The sequence below is a fragment of the Xiphophorus couchianus genome, chromosome 14 (genome assembly GCF_001444195.1).
Source record: "Xiphophorus couchianus chromosome 14, X_couchianus-1.0, whole genome shotgun sequence".
Taxonomy (NCBI): Eukaryota; Metazoa; Chordata; class Actinopteri; order Cyprinodontiformes; family Poeciliidae; genus Xiphophorus; species Xiphophorus couchianus.
In genome coordinates this window covers 6,017,104-6,036,440 of record NC_040241.1, presented here as the reverse complement: position 1 = coordinate 6,036,440, position 19,337 = coordinate 6,017,104, and the positions used below count along the sequence as shown (strand labels likewise).

The following is a 19,337-nucleotide window of genomic DNA, read 5'->3' as shown; positions in this document are numbered from 1 at the left end:
CATGATTTAATTAACAGGGAAACTGTCTTTTTTTAGCATCGCGTGATCAGGACACATGGATTATAATATTACAGCTTTTAATTTGTACCTTCTGGTTTCTATTTGACTTTCAAATAAACTTTGTTACAGACGTCTTTCAGAACAAACTGATGAAATCGTGAGAACAGCAGCTCTAGTGAAAAGCTGCTTTATGCATCAGGGGTTTTTAACAGGAAATCCTGGGAAAACTGACTTGTCACTTTTTTTTTTATCCAGTTTTTATAAAACCAGTTTTTATAGCTTCATCTTAAGTTTAGCTTCACTCTTAATTAATCAGTTTATTTAGAGTGTAAGTTTCTCCTCACTGATAGATTAATACAATTATTTTGCTTTTGCTTCTCAAAGATGACGATATGGATCAATGACACATCTTTGCTAAAAGAATAATTGTTTATTGATTTTTACGAGCATTTAATATTGTATGCTGTGTTGAAGAGTCTTCAGATATTTTGTGAGACGAATAGTTTTCAAACATAAAACTTATGTATTGGAGCAAAAGGATGCAGGGCAAGTTAATTCCTTGATGTCAATCAGGAAATTGTTTCCTCTTCTTATAATAAACTAGATGCTGCTACACCAGAGTACACATCTTCTCTTCAATCAAGTGATTTTTATGGGATGTATCAGTTTCTGTGGAGTGAACAGATACATTTAAATCTACAGCTCTATTTGGAAATTTACAGTAATTTGCAACAATTACTTATCGTTGTCCCTGTGGTCAAATTATTTTCAATGTTTTGAAGAGGTGCCATGTTTTTGGCTACCGTATATTTTTGAGCTGGTTTTGTTTTTCGGCAACCGTCGTCAAGGTTCATGTTAAGCACATCTATGTTGTTAGTTGTTATTCTTATAATTTTCCAAAGTAGCTTAATAAAAAATAAGATGAGAATCCATCCATCCCAACGGTTTGACTTGGTGTGGTTTTCAGGAACACGTATCAAGGTTTCAAATGTTTTGCTAATTGCCAATTTTTTGATAATTCCTGCACATCTGTTGAGCTAGTCTGAAGGAGCTGAGATGGGGATAATAACAGTTTAACTTAAATATTTCAGAGCCTTAATATTCAAACCGAGGGGCTACAAGATTTAAACATCTATCAGAGCACTAGTCCAGCCCACCATGAAAAAAATGTGACCCTGGCAAGAGTTGTGACCTGCTCTATAAGAGAAAATGTACATTTTCAATTTGTTTTACGCAAACATCAGGTCTTCATACCTCTCCGAAGTCAGACTTCCTCTTGGAAAATCAGATCACAATCTTGTTTTATCTCTGCTGCGTGTATAAACCCCGTTGTTCAGAAAAGAACCTGAGAATAAAAGTAACTGAGAAGGAAACTGATGGGGGGAATTTTGAGGCCGTAGACTAGGAGGCTCTGTGCCAGGCACATTTAGAGGACATCATTGTCGCCGCTGTATAAAACCTTTGTGTGGATAGCACCGTCCACACCAGGAGGGGGAGATTCTTTCACGATAAACTCAGTCGGGGGAATTTTTCAGGGTTATACAAAAGCACTTTAAAATATAAACATATCCTCTCATTTTTTCCCCCCCAGTTAAGACGGCTGAAGTCACTCACAGGCCTGTCACTATCGGTGTACATGATGAAAAACATTGTTACTCTGCATTTTGAGAGAGGTCCACCTTGTTAAAATCAAACTTTTAGTTTGGTGTGCTCCCAGCACTGCAAAAACACAAAATTATACCGAGTATTTTTTGCCTGGTTTCTCAGTACACTTGAAATAAGACAAAACGAACATGCAAATAACTTTTCAGCAAGATAAAGGAGCTTAAAGCCAATAATTCATTAATATTATTATTATTATTTTTTTTTTTTAAAACACCAGTTTTACTGGCAGAAGTTTCCACTTATAACCAGACATTTTTCTGATGTTGTAAGTGAAAAAATAAACTGCCAAGTGGAACTAATACTTTTGAAATGAAACAAGTTATTTATGCGAATCGAGAAACTCTGACTACAAGAACAATCAGCCAATGGAGATAAAACTAACTTCGTATGTGTGAGGCGTCCTAACACACAGAGGTCTTCAAACGTGGGAGTTGCAAACCCCAGTAGGAACTGCAGGTGGGGTTGTGAAATTTCTGATTGTTTACATTACTATTATTATTATGTCTTATAAGTTATGTCTTTAAATACACATCAACATGTATCCAACATGTGACTCACTAAGGTGAGATCACATTGTTTTCACTATATTGATCATGTACAAGAATTTAACACCATATTGACAGAATTAAGGATATTGAACAGACGTGTAGTACTGAGTTACACCACAGGGTTTCCCGTGAGGCAGTTGGACGCATCTTTTGCCCTGCTTTGCCCGTCCTCACAGATACATGAAGTGCACAAGTAGCAGAGAATCTCACTTTTTTTTTTTTTTATTATAGGTGATGCAGTTGGTAGAGCTGTTGCCTTGCAGCAAGAAGGTCCTGGGTTCGATTCCCTGCCCGGGGTCTTTCTGCACGGAGTTTGCATGTTCTCCCTGTGCATGGTGGGTTCTCTCCGGGTACTCTGGCTTCCTGCCACAGTCCAAAAACATGACTGTCAGGTAAATTGGTCTCTCTAAATTCTCTCTAGGTGTGAGTGTGTGTGTGTGTGTGTGTGTGTGCATGGTTGTGTGTCCTGTCTGCCTCTGTGTTGCCCTGTGAAGGACTGGCGACCTGTCCAGTTTGACCCCGCCTCTCGCCTGTTGACAGCTGGAGATGGGCACCAGCAGCCCTCCCATCCCCAAACGATTAGGGGTGTCAGAAAATGGATGGATGGTGTAACGTCCAACAAGCACATGTAAATGATTCATATGTAGTTTTTATGTAACATTGGTCATTGCCACAGTTTTACGTAAGCTATGTCTTTATAGACTATAACTTTTCTACTGTGTGAGCATTTCAGCGCTAGCATGTGGTTAGCCTAACCACTAATACATTTTGGTTTGGTTGTGCCATATTTCATGTGAATGCTTATGTACTCTTCCACATAAATCCACATTTTGTTTTTTGTAGTTCGATATGTTAGTTTACGTTTACGGGCTCCAGACTATCTAAAAACTGTCCTAGTGTATTGTGACCGAGTTAAAAACAATGTCTGTAAATGTGTGTTATGTTAACTCTCTCTGCTAAACACAAGCTGATATAAAAGAATGTATTTCCAATCAGAAATGCACACATTCAGTATGCAGGAATCTGTTCAATATGTTAAAATAATACAACATTTCGTGCTAAATAACAAGTTTGCTCATGGCAGTGGTATCATTAGAACAACACTTTTTGTATTCAAGTATTGCTGAGTTAAAGTGCACAGGGTGTGGGGTTCTTGCTCCGGCCCATCAACAGTTTGGGGGCCCAAGGCTGAAAAACAAGAGCTTATGGACAAAATATAATAAGTGAAAATATGTGCCAGTGGAACTAATTTTTTTTTTTTTAATATTGAGGAATTATCGACTGAAAACAAACCCTTAAATTTTGTTTCGTCTTATTTCAAGTGTACCATTTGCAGGACTGATAAGATGATGCGTCTTCAGTGTGTTTGTCAAGATACCTGAAGCTATTCCAGCACCAGCCTTTGTTCCATATGTTGACCAGAATCAATTGTTGAGCAAGCTTAAAGTAAACCAGCAGTTATTCACTCGTTATTTAATCAGATACTTTGATCATCCTAAAACCTATAAATTACAGAAATACTTCAGCTACTTCTTTAAACTGTCAATGTTCCACCCATCACCTCTCCCAACCTTCGCCCAGCATGTCACATTACCAACACGCTCTGTCTACTGTAGGTCGACGCCAGATTTTGTTACTGTTCATCATTGCTAACATTTAGATGTGTTTGTGCCAAAAGTTGATTTTACAAGTTCTTTAAAAAAAAAAAAAAGTCGATTTATCATATTTATATTTGTAAAATAAAAAATGCCACATACAGTAAGAATCATCATACGCAATTAATAAACGTCATCAATAAAGAGAGGTTATCCTAAAGACATTCAAATAAAAAGAGAAAAGCTGCTCATCTGACAGATTACAACTTGTTAAAAAGCCATAAAGAGGCTCTTTAAAACTCCTTTCTCTTGTAGATGACATGAAAATCCAAAGAGGTTTTGCTGCTTCACTGCTGCTACCTTTCATATTTAACAGAGAAGATATTTCGATTTTGATCATATAAATCTTACCGAGTTCTTAAAATCTCCTTGAAAACCGAATTTTATTTGTTTTAACAAGATTTGCATCTCGTTGTATCGAGAAAGATCTTGTTTAAATGAGACACTCCTGAATTTATTTCCAAGCTTGGCAGTTAAACGCTCCTGGTTGAGTTTCTGGTTTTTGGGATGAAAGAAAATAAGGAGTTCCTGGAGAAACGGAGATGTCCACATGGAGAATAGCACTGAAATGTAGGACTTTTATCTTTACCACAACAGAAGAATTGCACCACTATGCATGTCAAAGTGAGGTATTATTATTGAGTTTATTTCGACAGCAGACGATACAGAAAAAGAAACCAATTAAATGCACACACACACTTTTAGTATACCTAAAATGGCAATATTTTATAAATGAGACCCCAGATCACCAAATAATTATCACTAAGATATATATGATCTAATCAATACAGAATGTATTGATTAGGTATCATACATGTCTCTGCTGGAAGCACCAAGAATGTTGTTAAGAGCGTTTAGCAGTTGAAGCTTAATGTTACCTTCTACTTCAATTAAAACTAACATCTTATGCATTTATCTAAAGTAATATCTCAAGTATTTAAGAAGAAGCACAGAGTGGATTTCAGTACTTAGAACAGATGAAATTAAACAGGTCAGAATCATTTCTTTTGAACCATTTATGTTTTCCTCCCGTCTCCATAGCTCCAGACATGTCACAGTCGTCCATTGGTTCACCTTCGGCCCAGTTCTTATAGATGACCATCTCATCACTGACCCAGAACCACAAATCCAGAGTGCAGGCGTAGCTCAGACCCATCCAGACATAATCAGTCGATGCGTTCTTGACTTTCTCCTGGATCCATCTCTGATCATCCATGTTGGTGATGGTGACCAGGTCATGGTGGTGATCTCTGCAGTAGTACAAGGCGTCCTCCCAGGTTTTATTTTCTGTGATCAGGATCACTTTATCTACATCAAGAAGCAATAAACACAATAAATCATTGCAACAGGAGCTTCAATTATGTCAAGACACAGAGCCTGGGCAACAAGAACAATTTAAAAGGTTCAAAATGTTTCATATTTCTACATGTTTTATGCAATTTATGTGTAAATGTAACAATTTATTTTAATAGATTTAGTATTTATATGACAGAGAGTCTTCAACAGTTTAATAAAGCTCTTTTATTTATTCCTACATATTCATTTAGATTTAAATACTTTGTCTTATTGCAACAAGAACTCACCATCATAACAGATGAAGGGTTTTCTTTCAGCACAGCTCACATTCCTCCATCTGCCTCCATCATTAAACACAGTCATGGCACATTGACCACTGTTGGATTGTGGATAGTTAAAGTCATTATTCCAGTGTCTGAAAGAGAAACTGTTTCCATCTGACCACCTCCAGGTGTCTCTGAATAAACCAATGTGTGGGTAAGTGCTTGAAGAGTTCATCAATTTCTTCACTTCTTCATCCTGTAGTTGCTTCGTTCCACTGATCAGGTCTGTGTGTTTCTCTCTGCAGTAACTCTGAGCTTCCAGCCAGGTCTTCCTCTCTTCAATCAGGTGATATTTATGGGTTTTATTAGTTTCTGTGGAGTAAACAGACAAATGCAAATCATAATTTATAACTATTTTTCAGGATAAGCATAAAATCAGGTTCACTGGCAAATGCATTGAAGCTACAGTTCCTGTTATCTGAGAGTGAAATTGTTACTTCCTTTATTCATTAAATGTTTTATCCAGATACTTTTATTGGACAATCTAAAGAGTTTAGATTCTGTGTTTTTAATACTCACCATCATAGCAGAGGAAATATTTAGTCTTCTGGCAACCGTCATCTAGCCATGTGAGATCTTTATTCATAGCCCCACAGTTCTCAGGTACTTGATTTCCACCATCATTTGGTTCTCCTTGCTGCCATTTTGTCTCACTTTCATTGAACTCCAGTTCAGACAGAGACCAGAACCATGTTCTGTTACCATTTGTTTGATCATACAGACCAATCCATGCTGCCGTCTTATATCCAGCTGAGATGTTGTTGAGTCTCTCCATGTCCTTCATGTTAGTCACTGTGGCCAGGTCAGTGTGTTTCTCTCTGCAGTACTGCTGAGCTTCAGTCCAGTTTTTATTCTGATTAATGTAGTGAAACTGATAGAGCTGACAGTCAATGAAGCAACACTGAGCTGTAAACATAAAGCATGTTAAATTGGGAGGATTTCTTCCCAAACATTGAATGAACTGCTTTCATTAACATTTCAGTGTGAAAACAAAGAAATAACTGTTAGAGAGTTTTTGGTATTATCATTTTATTTTCTTACTCTAGTTCACATTAAGTCTATAGATCTTTGTGATTTTCTGTTTAAAGTGTTCTCTTCTTTAAATGACCTGGAGGTCACTACTGTCTGTTCAACTTTACAGGAAATAGATAACACTGAGTTTCTCAGACTTTAAACTTGCAAGAACACCCCCTAATTTAGTAACCACCTGTGAGCAGTCGTATTTTGTTTTCTTGACAGTATTGACCGAGATTTGAACCGGGCTCAGACCTTTGATCAGATATCACATCTGGACCTGGGTTGCTAGATGTTTGGGTTAGAAGCTTTACGACCTCTGTTGTTTTTCCTGACTGCCCCTTGCCTGTTCTTCTTAGACAATAAAAACAGGAGCCGTTGTAAGGGAGCCCAGAACGCTCTGTGGATTCCTCGGAGAAAAGGTTCTCAGAGCCTTCTCCCAAGAGTTCTCAAAGCCTTCTCCTTTTGCAAAAGCTATACATGAAATTCATATACGTTGTCTGTGGTTCTTTCTTTTATTTAGGTTCGAAAGGAAAATACCTATCAATAACTTTATTTCCTCGTAGTCTAGTTGTGTTTCAGATCAACTTACCCATCAGGAAGAGCAGAATCAGACTCCACTGCATCTTTGCTGTCAGATGAATTATTTTCCTCCAGCAGTTTGTCTCTGTTGGATGAAGAACATTTAAACAGTGAAAAGCTGCAGCTCTCCCTCCACTGGACAGAGAAACAATGAGAGCAGAGAGACGGAGACAGGAAATAATAGTGCAGTTTTTTCCTAACTAAAATAGCAACATGATAATAGAAATAAAGAATAATGTAAGCATTTATGAAATTTACACTTAATAACAAACTTTTTAATAAAACTTACATCTCCTTCCTCAGTAACTAGTTGCTTTTCTCTTGATGCTCTGCTGAAAACTGTTCCAGCTGAACTGTTTGTAGCCAAACAGCAGCTGAATTTGACTTTCATCATTTTAATATTCAAAACATGGTAGGAATACGTTTCACAAAAAAGGCATTCAAAAACTGTGAAGAGGAAATAAAATATTAAGATGAGCCGACCTCTACATCCTGGAAACATGATTTAATTAACAGGGAAACTGTCTTTTTTTAGCATCGCGTGATCAGGACACATGGATTATAATATTACAGCTTTTAATTTGTACCTTCTGGTTTCTATTTGACTTTCAAATAAACTTTGTTACAGACGTCTTTCAGAACAAACTGATGAAATCGTGAGAACAGCAGCTCTAGTGAAAAGCTGCTTTATGCATCAGGGGTTTTTAACAGGAAATCCTGGGAAAACTGACTTGTCACTTTTTTTTTTATCCAGTTTTTATAAAACCAGTTTAGCTTCATCTTAAGTTTAGCTTCACTGTTAATTAATCAGTTTATTTAGAGTGTAAGTTTCTCCTCACTGATAGATTAATACAATTATTTTGCTTTTGCTTCTCAAAAATGACAATATGGATCAATGACACATCTTTGCTAAAAGAATAATTGTTTATTGATTTTTACGAGCATTTAATATTGTATGCTGTGTTGAAGAGTCTTCAGATATTTTGTGAGACGAATAGTTTTCAAACATAAAACTTATGTATTGGAGCAAAAGGATGCAGAGCAAGTTAATTCCTTGATGTCAATCAGGAAATTGTTTCCTCTTCTTATAATAAACTAGATGCTGATACACCAGAGTACACATCTTCTCTTCAATCAAGTGATTTTTATGGGATGTATCAGTTTCTGTGGAGTGAACAGATACATTTAAATTTACAGTTCTATAGATATGCACAGTTTCCAGATCCACCATTAGTTGGTTCTCCTGGGTACCAGTTTGTCTCACTTTCATTGAACTCCAGTCCAGACAGAGACCAGCAGTGTTGTATAGTAACGAAGTAAAAACACTTCACTACTTTACTTAAGTATATTTTGGAGTCCTTCATACTTTCCTCGAGTCTGAAAATTTTTGATAACTTTCACTTTTACTTCACTATATTTCCGAACTTAATTGCGTACTTTTACTCCGATACATTTTCAATGTGTGGTTTAGTTACTCGTTACAAAAAAGCGAGAGAGAGAAACAAAGTGTTTTGACCCCACCTACTGATTGACTGCAACAAAGTCCGTAGCCTGCTTGCCTGGGCTTGTTCATCACCACTAATAGGATACACCTGTTTCGCTTCTCCCATTAAACACAAAGCAAGTCTCGCAATCAGCAGCAGCCACATGGAGGAGGAGACGGAGACCACAACGACTGCTGGTGGCTCCAGGAGAAACACCAGCTGGTGATGAGAGCCCATGGCCTTATTTAAACACAATATACTCTTTCGTGGGTGTTAAAGATTCGTCGTACCGCATGCGGTTTATGTTATTCCTGCCCGAAGATGTGGAAATCCTATCTTACAAAAACTCCCCGTCCAACTTGAAGAAACACATCGAGGTAACTTCTTATGAAATGGTTATAATCCTCCTGTTTCAGTAACTATAGCTTGGTCACTAGGCACTATTGTGAAATCTTGAGCATAACGTTACCTGTATAAATGAACTTTGTTTGGCATTGTTTCAGTTCCACACGTGGTGTATTTAGCTTAGGCCTAATGTTGACTGTAGCAGGCTACCTAGACTCCTCTGTTCAAGGGGGGACAGAAGCCATAGCGATAGCAATTTAGACTAAATTTAACGAACATAGGAAAGGCATGCAAGTTCAAAACCAGGTTTACAAAAAAGGTCTCCCTCTTCAGATGCCAATAAGCTGCATTTCCCTCCCAATTCTTTTTTTCTTTTGCATAATGACCAGTTGTGTGCACCACCTACTGACTGTAGCATTGACTGATTCACTGATTTGTGAAGTAGAGTAATCGTAACAGCTCTTTTTCTTCATGTTGGCCGCATTTTCTGTACTATTTATTTTTCTCATTTTCAGCACTGACCTTACTTGAAGTGAAAACTTAAGGCTTACAAAAACTTTGTATTTTCTGTCCTGGAGGGTATACTAAGAAGCTGGTTCAGTTGTAAAGCAGGTTAAGTTAACCTTGTGCTATAGGTAAAGCACCTAATTTTCTTAACTAAATGATGCCTGCAGGTATATCTATTAGCAGGTTTAATTTTGCCTGCACTTGGTTGGGTACATTATTTTAAGTGTATTTGACAAGTTTACCAAAATATAAAAAATGTCATTCAAACTGCATTTGCTTTGTTTTACTTTTTACTTGTACTTTTCATTACATTACTTGAGTACATCCATTTTTACAGTAATTTCCATACTTAAGTACAAGAAGTTTCAGATACTTTAAGACTTTAACTCAAGTAACATTTCAGTCAGTGACTTGGACTTTTACCAAAGTCATATTTTGGAGAGGTACTTATACTTTTACTTGACTCTGAGATTTCAGTACTTTATACAACACTGGAGACCAGAACCATGTTCTGGTAAATTCTGGTTTACTGATCAGACCAATCCAAGCTTCACTCTGATCTCCAGCTGAGATGTTGATGAGTCTCTTCATGTCCTTCATGTTAGTCACTGTGGCCAGGTCAGTGTGTTTCTCTCTGCAGTACTGCTGAGCTTCAGTCCAGTTTTTATTCTGATTAATGTAGTGAAACTGATAGAGCTGACAGTCAATGAAGCAACACTGAGCTGTAAACATAAAACATGTTGGTATTACATTTTCATCAACACAAAAGATGGGTTACAAGTTGTAATGAAGTATTATCATAGCTGCTTTCATTCAAATTTCAGTGTGATAACAATGAAATAACTCTATTTCCTCGTAGTCTAGTTGTGTTTCAGATCAACTTACCCATCAGGAAGAGCAGAATCAGACTCCACTGCATCTTTGCTGTCAGATGAATTATTTTCCTCCAGCAGTTTGTCTCTGTTGGATGAAGAACATTTAAACAGTGAAAAGCTGCAGCTCTCCCTCCACTGGACAGAGAAACAATGAGAGCAGAGAGACGGAGACAGACAGGAGATAAAAAAGTTTGTAACTCCACTTTCCAATATTTTTGGTGAAATGACATTTTAATAGTCTATTTCTTTCACCTTCTAGTTTTGTCAAACTAAACTAGGTACAATTTAATCCTACAGCTTTTTCTAAAATTAGTATTGGGAACAAAATTCAATTTGTAATCAAACAAAATAAGTTAAAACTAAGAGCAAAGAGCGTAAATAAACTTGCGTATGGTTCTGTTTGTTTAATGTCTTCTAACAGAAAGTCTCCTCTGAATATCCTGTTGAAAACTGTCCACAGAGGAAGTCTGCAATGGGAATCTCATATGATTTTGCTGTCAGAGTTTGAATAAAGGAAACATGGGACAAGGGGGTTGGTGCTCTTCAAAATGTCAAATTTATTTCTCGTGAATCTGTTTATTTTAAATCCATTCATGAAAAAGAAAGCAAGAGCCACAGGTTTTTTTTTTCCTAACCTCTAAAGGCGGAGGGGAGAAATGTTCTACTGACTTAACAAAATCAGCTTTGTTTTGAAGACTGTTTTAACTCAGGATGCTGCAAAACATGACATTTACCAGTTGTTCGGGAAAAAATTGTTTTTCTTTAATTACATTTATACATTCGGACCTTCAGTGATACTTACAGCGTAGGTTTGAAACAGTGGTTGGACATTTTATTTTTTAAAATAAGTATTATTTACTCGTTAACTTTAAAGTTTATTTTTCTTGAATTCCCTGCCCATTAACTTTATTGCAGGTGTGCCTGATCTTTTCCTGGTTTGCAGTCAGGCTTTGGCTCAGCGACGGGTCCATTTCTAAATGTAACTTGTTTTTGGAGCATTATGTAAATTAATAGTTCTCCAGAAAAGCTCACAATGCAAATTCTCCCAGAGAACGACTCAACTGTGTCAGTGTACCAATGAGTTGAACTTTAAGGACATATTTGAACCATATCATTTTATTATTTTTACAAAATCATCAATAATTGAGATTCCGTCAGGTTAGAAAATGTGGGCTCCAGTAAAACTGTATTGTGTTACAATGAAACACCAAACTCTACTGATCTATACATGTAAAACATTATCATCCTGTAAGATCTTTATAAAAAAAAATGTGTAATGCATCTCTGATCATGACAAAGCTGCACATATTGGCTGTTTCGGAGGGTGTGTCCTTGTCAGAGTCAGTTGGTGTTACGATTTACAGGTAATAAGCAAATAAAGAACCAGGTTGACAACAGGAAGGATGTGCTCTGATCCTTCCTGATTTTAGATGATTCATTTTAGATTACTAATCTAAAACCAAGCAGGATAATGGACCTTCAGGATGTCATGAAGTGGTTAGCTGTGATGAGGATCAGGATTAATGCAGTAAGTCCCCAGGTAAGGTCAGATAATGAGTTTAACAATGTCCAAAAACCAGCTGACAGAGCCAGGTCCAACAGGAAGAGACAACAGAGAACGACAGATTCAGAACGACTAAACAATGACTCCCGACCCCACTAGAGTCAAGGGTGTGCAGAAAATGGATGGATTTACTCAACAACAACTAAGGATCCAGCAGGAAACAGACGACACAGATGAAATGAAATACACTGGGGCTAATCAGGGAACAAGAGTCAGCTGGATACAGTCAAGGGCAAGACACGACAAAACAACAAAATACATACATAGAAACGTAGATCTGTACATCACCAATCTACTCTTAACAAGAGTCCAATTGTGAAATTTGATCCCAACTTCTCAACTAAACAACTTCTGAACGAAATCGATCTCATCAACCAATCGTGAGTCCACGTTTCCACTTTGCAACTAGCTACAAACAGCTATCCTTGGTTATACGGTGAATTGCCATTCAGGAAGGGCACTGCTACAAAGTTCTACTGGATGAGTTTCAGTTCAACCACACAATGAAACCACACAAAGCCTGGGATCATTTGACCTTTCTATCTAAAAATGAGTTCTGAATAATCCACAACAAAATTCACCAGCAGAATCCAGAGGAGAAATGCAGAAGTCTTTCTTAAGAAAACATGCTCAAGGTCAAAGGCAAGTGAGTTCAGAAAGCCAAATACTTCAACAGAACACAGAATGCAAGGGTAGAAGAAGCAGAAAAGTGGCACAAATAGTGATACTTAAAGAAATTTGACGAGAAAGCTTCTGGCACATTTTAGAATGTGGCACTTTAAATTTTGTCATTTCTGTTTATGGCATTTTAAAGCTAAAAGTCAAAGTAAGCCAGTGTGGCTTTTTATGATTTTGAATGTTAACCAGTGATTTGCATTTCAGATTATCTTTTAACTCTAATTCAAAGAGTGAAGCCCAGCATAATTCATATATTTGGCAAATTTCTATTTAAATTAACCTGTAAATTTTTACTTGCTTTTTGTCTGATAATAATGTTTTTGAATGGCTCCACTGCAGTGCAGACTTAAATCTGATAAAGGATGTAAGGAGACAGCTAAAGATAAGGGTGATGGTTCGATTGCTGTAATGGCAATGAATACCTTTGTATTGAATATTTAAAAGTGCATAAATTATTTATAATATTCCATTCATTTTGAAATTCACGTTAAGAGAATAGCTACATTTATTTCTTTCCAAATCGATTCTCCTTTTACACGATTTTGTTATCTTTGAGAGACGCCTGTCTGATTTCCTATTGAAAACAAATTTCGTGGTTAAATGAAAAATAATGAATTTGACATTTCTGTAACTTGATATGGCTGCCTTCTTTCTCAGACCTTAAAACTCTATGTTGAACTTTTACTTTAGATTGTTTTTACCTTCTAAATGTATTCAGTTTGTCAGAAAAACACTGAAAACCACTACAAGGTAAGTCAAGCCAAGGGACTTCTTGAAACTGAATCTCTCTGGCCTAGTTGCTATAAAAAGCTGCTTGTTTATGTGGAGTAGAAATCTCAGTCTGAAGAGAAGTGGAAGACAGATCTGTGTGTGAAAGAAGAGTTGGCGTTGAGGTGAACGTTTTAAGAGATTTTGCCGAATGCCTTCAGCAAAGTTAAAAATCCACCTTTGACATGGAGTTTACCAGGCGCTACCTTCCGATGGAGTGGGAAGAACGATGGAGGAAAGAAAAGGAGAGGATTAAAAGAGTGATTGAAGAAGGTGGAGAAGGGTTAGAACAGGACAACCGTGAGTTGAGGCGAATTGTTGCTTACAACGATTCCAGGATGGGCCTAGCTAGTCAAGGAGATAAAACTAAAGAGTCCGAGGTGAGAAAGACTCAAAGTAATAAGGACGATGCCGGTGGACATACCAGTGATGAGGCAGTTGAGGATATGGAACATCATGTCTACACATTTTCAAGCAATACCTTTCCTAAAGAGATATTTATGACTCTTAAGGAACTGCAGATTTCCTCTATTCTTACAGACCTGACTCTGACTACTGAGGACGGCAGCAGCTTTAGTGTGCATTCCCTAATTCTGGCTGCTGTCAGTGCCTTCATTCTAGAAAAACTTAAGGAAAAAAACACGGGACCGTCTTACAGTACTCAAGGGAAAGTCACAATGTGGTCAGTACACATGGGTAATGAAGTTGACCAAACTGGGCTTCAGGCAGTTATTGAGTTTGCTTACAGTGGAGATCTATCGATTTTAAACAAAGACACTCTAACTCAGATCAAAACTGCAGCTAAAATACTGGAGGTCCCGCAACTGCTGGATTTCTGCAACAACATAAACGGGACAAAGGAAGATCAATGTCCTAAAACAGACCAGGATAGAATCTCTGCAGACGTACATCTGAAGGATACTCTACGATCCATTGAAAGGTTGTTGGAAGACAAAGTTGGATGTGATGTAATTTTGGAACTGGATGAGATTTCTTTCCATGGTAAGTCAGTATGATCTTAGTTTGCTGTACTACTTTATGGTAGTAGCCAGAGTTGACCTTTACTTCTGTCTGACTCCAGTTCATAGAATTATCCTGGCAGCAAGCAGCGACTACTTCCGTGGGATGTTCACATGTGGAATGAAGGAATCTCACCAGGCCTGCATCGCTCTTCCCTTTGTACCGGCCTGTGAATTGGAGGCACTAATCGGTTGGTCCTACAGCGGGACTCTTCATCTCAGCTGGGACTGTGTTTTTGAGATAGCCTGCACTGCCCTGCAGCTTCAGTTTCAACCTGCTTTCTTGCTTTGCCTGAAATTCATGCGAGAAGAAATGCAGGTAAACTGGTGTCTAGACGTGGAATCATTCGCTGAAGCATATGGCTTGTCAGAACTCCTCGAGGAAGCCAATGACTTTACACTGAGGAACTTCAGGGAACTGTCAGCAACAGCAAAGTTTCAAGACCTTCCCGCAAAGAAGCTCCTGGACTTGCTCCGCTGCGATGGTCTGTGCGTGCCTTCAGAGTTGACTGTATTTCGTGCTGTAATCTCCTGGATTCAAGCGGATCCTGAAGAGAGGTTGGCCCAGGCTGCTTTACTGATGAGCGGAGTTCGTTTCCCACTCATGACCTTTCGTGAGTTCAGGGAGGTCAGAGCAATTAATCTGCACATGGAGTGCTTTGCAGACAAAGAAGTGGAACTCTATGGATCCGCTCTCAAAGAATTTGGTTTCAGTCTCCCAAAGTCTGATGAATACTGCCGAATCAGGCGACCTAAAGATGCTCTTTGTGTGGTTGGGGGGGACCAACTGGATCCAGATGTGGGTAAACGTATACCAAGCCAGGATATCTGGTTTGCCAACTCTTTGCGCAATGGCACAGGATTGGTGAAGGAGATAGAGTGGAGGAGACTAGGTGAGATTCCAGAAAAGCCAAAGTTCAGACATGGCGTGGCAGTAATGGACAGAAGGTTGTATGTAGCTGGTGGATGTTACTTTTATGCCAAGGATAACATAATGACATCAGCCTACAGGTAAGGAAACAAATCACACCATTTATATCCATTTCTTAGACTTACGTTCTCATCATCCATATCCTTTCTTTTACTCTACATCATGTAGCTACGACCCCGTGACAAACACTTGGAAAAGGTTGGCCGACATGCAGGAGCCAAGAAGTAACTTCTCATTGGTGGTGCATGAGGAGCGCCTTTATGCCATTGGTGGAGACAAAGAGATTGACACCAACACAGACAGCGTTGAGATGTATAAACCAGATAGCAACTCGTGGAGGTAATATATTTGTCATTTGCAATTAAATTCCTGAGCACAATTTTTAAATGTTTAAAACAGAGGATAAATGGAAACTGGATCAGAGTCTAGCTAAAGAAGATGTTATATCTGACAAATAAAGATGCACCATGCTGGTTTTATAAGGACACATTATTTACTTGATACTGTTTGGTACTTAGGAGCTATTACTATATCTTTAAACACAAGAGACTGTGTGTTAATGCAACATAAAAAACTGTAGTAGATAAATTCCTTAAGTGCTGGACGTGTTGGACTGGTCATTTGTAGAACAAGACAGGTCAGCAGAATCCCTCTAACACCTCTATGCTATAATTAGCATTTTAGCTAACCTTAACAATATGACCAATTTTGTATTATAGACTGGTATAAGCATGCTAGATGAAGCATACTTTGGTACATTACCTGTTCACCTCCATCCCATGATGATGCTGTGAAGTCCTCATGTGTTTTTACAGTGTTGTAGCCCCAAAGAGGGGCAAAACCTGCTCTGTCTGAAATAATTTGTTAAAGGCTGGCATGCTTAGCACCCAATACTTTCTAAATAACAAGTATTATTGGGATTTTTACAACAACATTGCTGATCTTGTAACTAATTAGACATATATAAACCTTTCAGTAGTTTAAAATCCAGTCAGAAGTTTTCAACAAAGTATTTTATTGGACCAAGCAGCGCAATATCTGTGGTAAATATCTGTGGAAAATATTAATATTAATAGGATGTTTTATTTTTTAATGCATTATTTACTCATTAATTTATTTAAAGTTTATTTCTTTCAATTTCCTGCTCACCTTTCTTTAACCTTATTGCAGGTGTGCCTGGTCTTTTCCTGGGTTTGGCTCAGTGACGGGTCCATTTCTAAATGTAACTTGTTTTTGGAGCATATGTAAAAAGAATGTAAATTTTCTCAGAGAAAGGCTCAATTGTGTCAGTGTACCAATAAGTTGAACTTTTACATATTTGAACCATATCATCTTCTTTTAAAAATAATTGATAATTGAGATTCTATTTGGTTAGAAAATGCAGGTTCCAGTAAAACTGTATTGTGCTACGATTTTATTAATTGTAAGTTCATAACAAGCTTATGAACTTATGAGCAGCCTAAATTCATAAGTTCCTAACTTATGAATATGCAATACCAGTGACTGGACACCGGATGGCAACATTTGCCATCTGAGAGAGCATCTGATTATAATGTGGAAACATATTCAGTAGGTTTCTATTAAATTCAGTTTCAGTTGAATACACTTTTAATATTGAATTTGAATTAGAAAGCGTTTGTGAATGGCTCAGGAAATTATGTCTTTTTTGTTTGTTTGTTTGTTTGGTTTTTTTTTTTTTGCTTATTTGAGGAATTTTTACACAGTCCTAGGATACACTCAAATCCCAGCTCTTAAACTTTGTTCACGGCTTTATCAGTATAGAGTTGCAGACAGCCGTTATTTAGATGTTGACCTAGAAACAAATAATTAAAAAATATTTACCCTCTAAAATAGAAACATATTTTTGGAAAGCCATAACAGGGATTAGCAGGATGACCGCTGTATTTTGGGATGATTTGGGTGATTGAAATTACATTTGCACAGAACAATGAATACTGAACTGTGATTAATCACAGTGGAATATACAGATATTTTTATGTGGAAGATAACTTCAAGTTATTTGGGGTAAATTTGCCTATTTAAAGATTTTTTTCATAGGGCATCTAAAATATTTTTAAAGAAATTGTGGCTTGGGAAGCTGAAATACCTTGGAGCAATGCTGCTTGACACGCTATTGGCTGTCACTGGCAAAGCCATCAACCCAGGAATCATTTTCCTTAGCGCTATGTCTAGTTATTTAATTTTCATGAGAGAAAGATAGATGCTAGCAAAATTCTATCAGTTTAGCAGAAAGTAGTTTCTCCCTGATTTCAGATGTTTATATCATCATTAACTGACGTATGTTCTTTTCTTTTTCCTAGCTTCGTCCGCCCTCTGGACCAGGCTCTCAGTGGCTATGGAGTCTCTGCCATAAACGGAGGCATCTTCATCTCTGGAGGTTTTAACTGTAAATATGTGTGCCTGGCCTCCATGTTCCTGTACCACCCGGAGAGAGGAAGCGTCTACCTGGCGGACATGTCCCGTGACCGAGCCCAACACTGTATGGAAGCATTGCAAGGACGCCTTTACGTTGCCGGTGGGCTGTGTAACCTGAGGAAGTTCTACACCGATCAGCTTGCCTGTGAGGTGTACGACCCAGTGACAGACTCTTGGGCTGATTTTTCCTCGCTGCCAGTGCCCCATGTTGGTTCTGCCTCGGCTGTCCTGGAGGAGAAGCTTTATGTTCTGGGAGGATACTGCCAGGACAATTACAGCGAGTCGGGACTGGTCCATCGGTTTGACCCCGGCCTCCAGCGGTGGGAGACCATGGGCAAGCTACCAGGGGCTATTACTGACATTAAGGCATGTCTTCTCCACTTGCCCCAGCAATTCAGACACTAACCAGATGGTCATAATCATAAACCGTTACAGAAAATCCAACCTGTCAATTTGACTCGCAAAGGTATAAAATGACTTACAAAAGTATTATTTAATAGGTAGACCAACACAAAGTAGTGCATAACTGGGAAGTGGAATTGTATTCGTCTTCAACTTAGCCCATCTTGTTCCACATGTCTTCTTTCTACAGCCAAACCGCTGAAGTGACTGAAGTTTCCCCCAAATCTTTCTTGGTGCTTCTCCAGTTCATCAACTTCATTCTTCAGGACGCTAATATCTATTTTCTGGTTGCTTGTGGATCTGGTCAACTCTGCAAGAATATATGCGCAACATATTCAGTTTAATATGTGCAAACCTTAAGTAATTTACCAGAAAATAAATAAAATGCTGTTCAACTGTCAAAATTACCTTCGCTTTTGAACTGAACCACCTGCAGTTGGTTTTCCAGGTCCGTCTCGGTGACGTTCAGTCAGGATTCTAGATCGACTCTGAGGGCCTGAGTTGTTGAGTTTAGGCGGGAAATCTGATTCTCGTGCGAGTTCAGCAGAGTTTTACTGCTGTTGAACGAAGCTTCAGTTTCCATCTCTAAAGTTATAATTTTCACTTTGATGTAATAAAAAACAAAAAGAGTGCAAAAGTCAATATAAAATATTAAATTGCCTTCAATCCCATTACTGGCACGTTAAACACTATGTGAACAACAACGTGGCAACAAAAAAGAAATATTTTTACTAATCTGGTTTATGCCTTATTTAAAAGAAACTTATCGTCCACTTCGATAATCTTGAATTTTGGTCATTTGATCGTGTCATTGCAGAACTACCTTCAGTGGTTTCCTCAATCATCTGTAGTTTCTTTTCAAGGTCAGTCTTGGTGGCAACCAGTCGGTCTTCAAGGTTCACTTCAAGACCCCGAGTCGTTCGATTCAGGAGGGTAAGTTCATTTTTGTTCGCTTCCAGTAAAGGCTTTGGTGTCGTTGATTGAATCTTCGGTTTCCATCTGTAGATGGAAAAGCTTGGCTTTTATGGCCAAAACAGGTCAACAAGCTAAAATGAATGGAAGTCAATACAAAGTTCTCAGTACAAGGATGTGTTTGAGCATTTGTCCGTATTTGAGTGTAGGGCTTTTACTATGTCTTTATCTTCATGTCCTAAGAATTTTTTTTTTAAAATACAGAAAATCTGATCTAAAGTGACGGCTTTGTTAGGTTTTCTGTTACAATAGTTTGCCTGTCATGACTGTAAC

The 19,337-nt window shown here is 38.0% G+C and overlaps 3 protein-coding genes across 3 annotated transcripts in view; 1 reads left to right on the top strand and 2 right to left on the bottom strand.

The window, feature by feature from the left end:
• LOC114157140 (C-type mannose receptor 2-like) overlaps window positions 1-10,724 on the bottom strand; it is a 32,011-nt gene extending 21,287 nt beyond the window's left edge. The window contains exons 1-2 of the mRNA XM_028037962.1: window positions 10,305-10,724; window positions 9,928-10,141 (exon numbers count right to left, since the gene is read on the bottom strand). Of these exons, the coding sequence (XP_027893763.1) occupies window positions 9,928-10,141; window positions 10,305-10,524 (434 nt within the window). The 5' untranslated portion in view covers window positions 10,525-10,724. The remainder of the gene's footprint in view (window positions 1-9,927; window positions 10,142-10,304) is intronic.
• Window positions 4,494-7,406, bottom strand: LOC114157150 (C-type mannose receptor 2-like). The gene is made up of 5 exons (XM_028037980.1): window positions 7,373-7,406; window positions 7,094-7,168; window positions 6,007-6,393; window positions 5,452-5,799; window positions 4,494-5,176 (listed from the first exon to the last, which is right to left on the bottom strand). Exons 2-5 carry the CDS (start codon window positions 7,125-7,127, stop codon window positions 4,830-4,832), a joined length of 1,116 nt encoding a protein of 371 aa, XP_027893781.1. The 5' UTR covers window positions 7,128-7,168; window positions 7,373-7,406; the 3' UTR covers window positions 4,494-4,829.
• A 2,634-nt stretch (window positions 10,725-13,358) lies between the features above and the next one.
• LOC114157100 (kelch-like protein 33) lies at window positions 13,359-19,137 on the top strand. Its single transcript, XM_028037879.1, has 4 exons — window positions 13,359-14,306; window positions 14,386-15,334; window positions 15,423-15,593; window positions 17,576-19,137. Exons 1-4 carry the CDS (start codon window positions 13,490-13,492, stop codon window positions 18,093-18,095), a joined length of 2,457 nt encoding a protein of 818 aa, XP_027893680.1. The 5' UTR covers window positions 13,359-13,489; the 3' UTR covers window positions 18,096-19,137.
• Window positions 19,138-19,337: the final 200 nt, after the last annotated feature.

Coding starts and splice junctions, on each gene's coding strand:
- LOC114157150 (XM_028037980.1), bottom strand. CDS start 7,127: ATGCAGTGGAGTCTGATTCTGCTCTTCCTGATGG. Junction 5,800..6,006: donor ATATTTCCTCTGCTATGATG/GTGAGTATTAAA, acceptor TTTACTCCACAG/AAACTAATAAAACCCATAAA. Junction 5,177..5,451: donor ACCCTTCATCTGTTATGATG/GTGAGTTCTTGT, acceptor TTCTTGATGTAG/ATAAAGTGATCCTGATCACA.
- LOC114157100 (XM_028037879.1), top strand. CDS start 13,490: ATGGAGTTTACCAGGCGCTACCTTCCGATGGAGTGGGAAGAACGATGG. Junction 14,307..14,385: donor GGATGAGATTTCTTTCCATG/GTAAGTCAGTAT, acceptor GTCTGACTCCAG/TTCATAGAATTATCCTGGCA. Junction 15,335..15,422: donor ATAATGACATCAGCCTACAG/GTAAGGAAACAA, acceptor TACATCATGTAG/CTACGACCCCGTGACAAACA.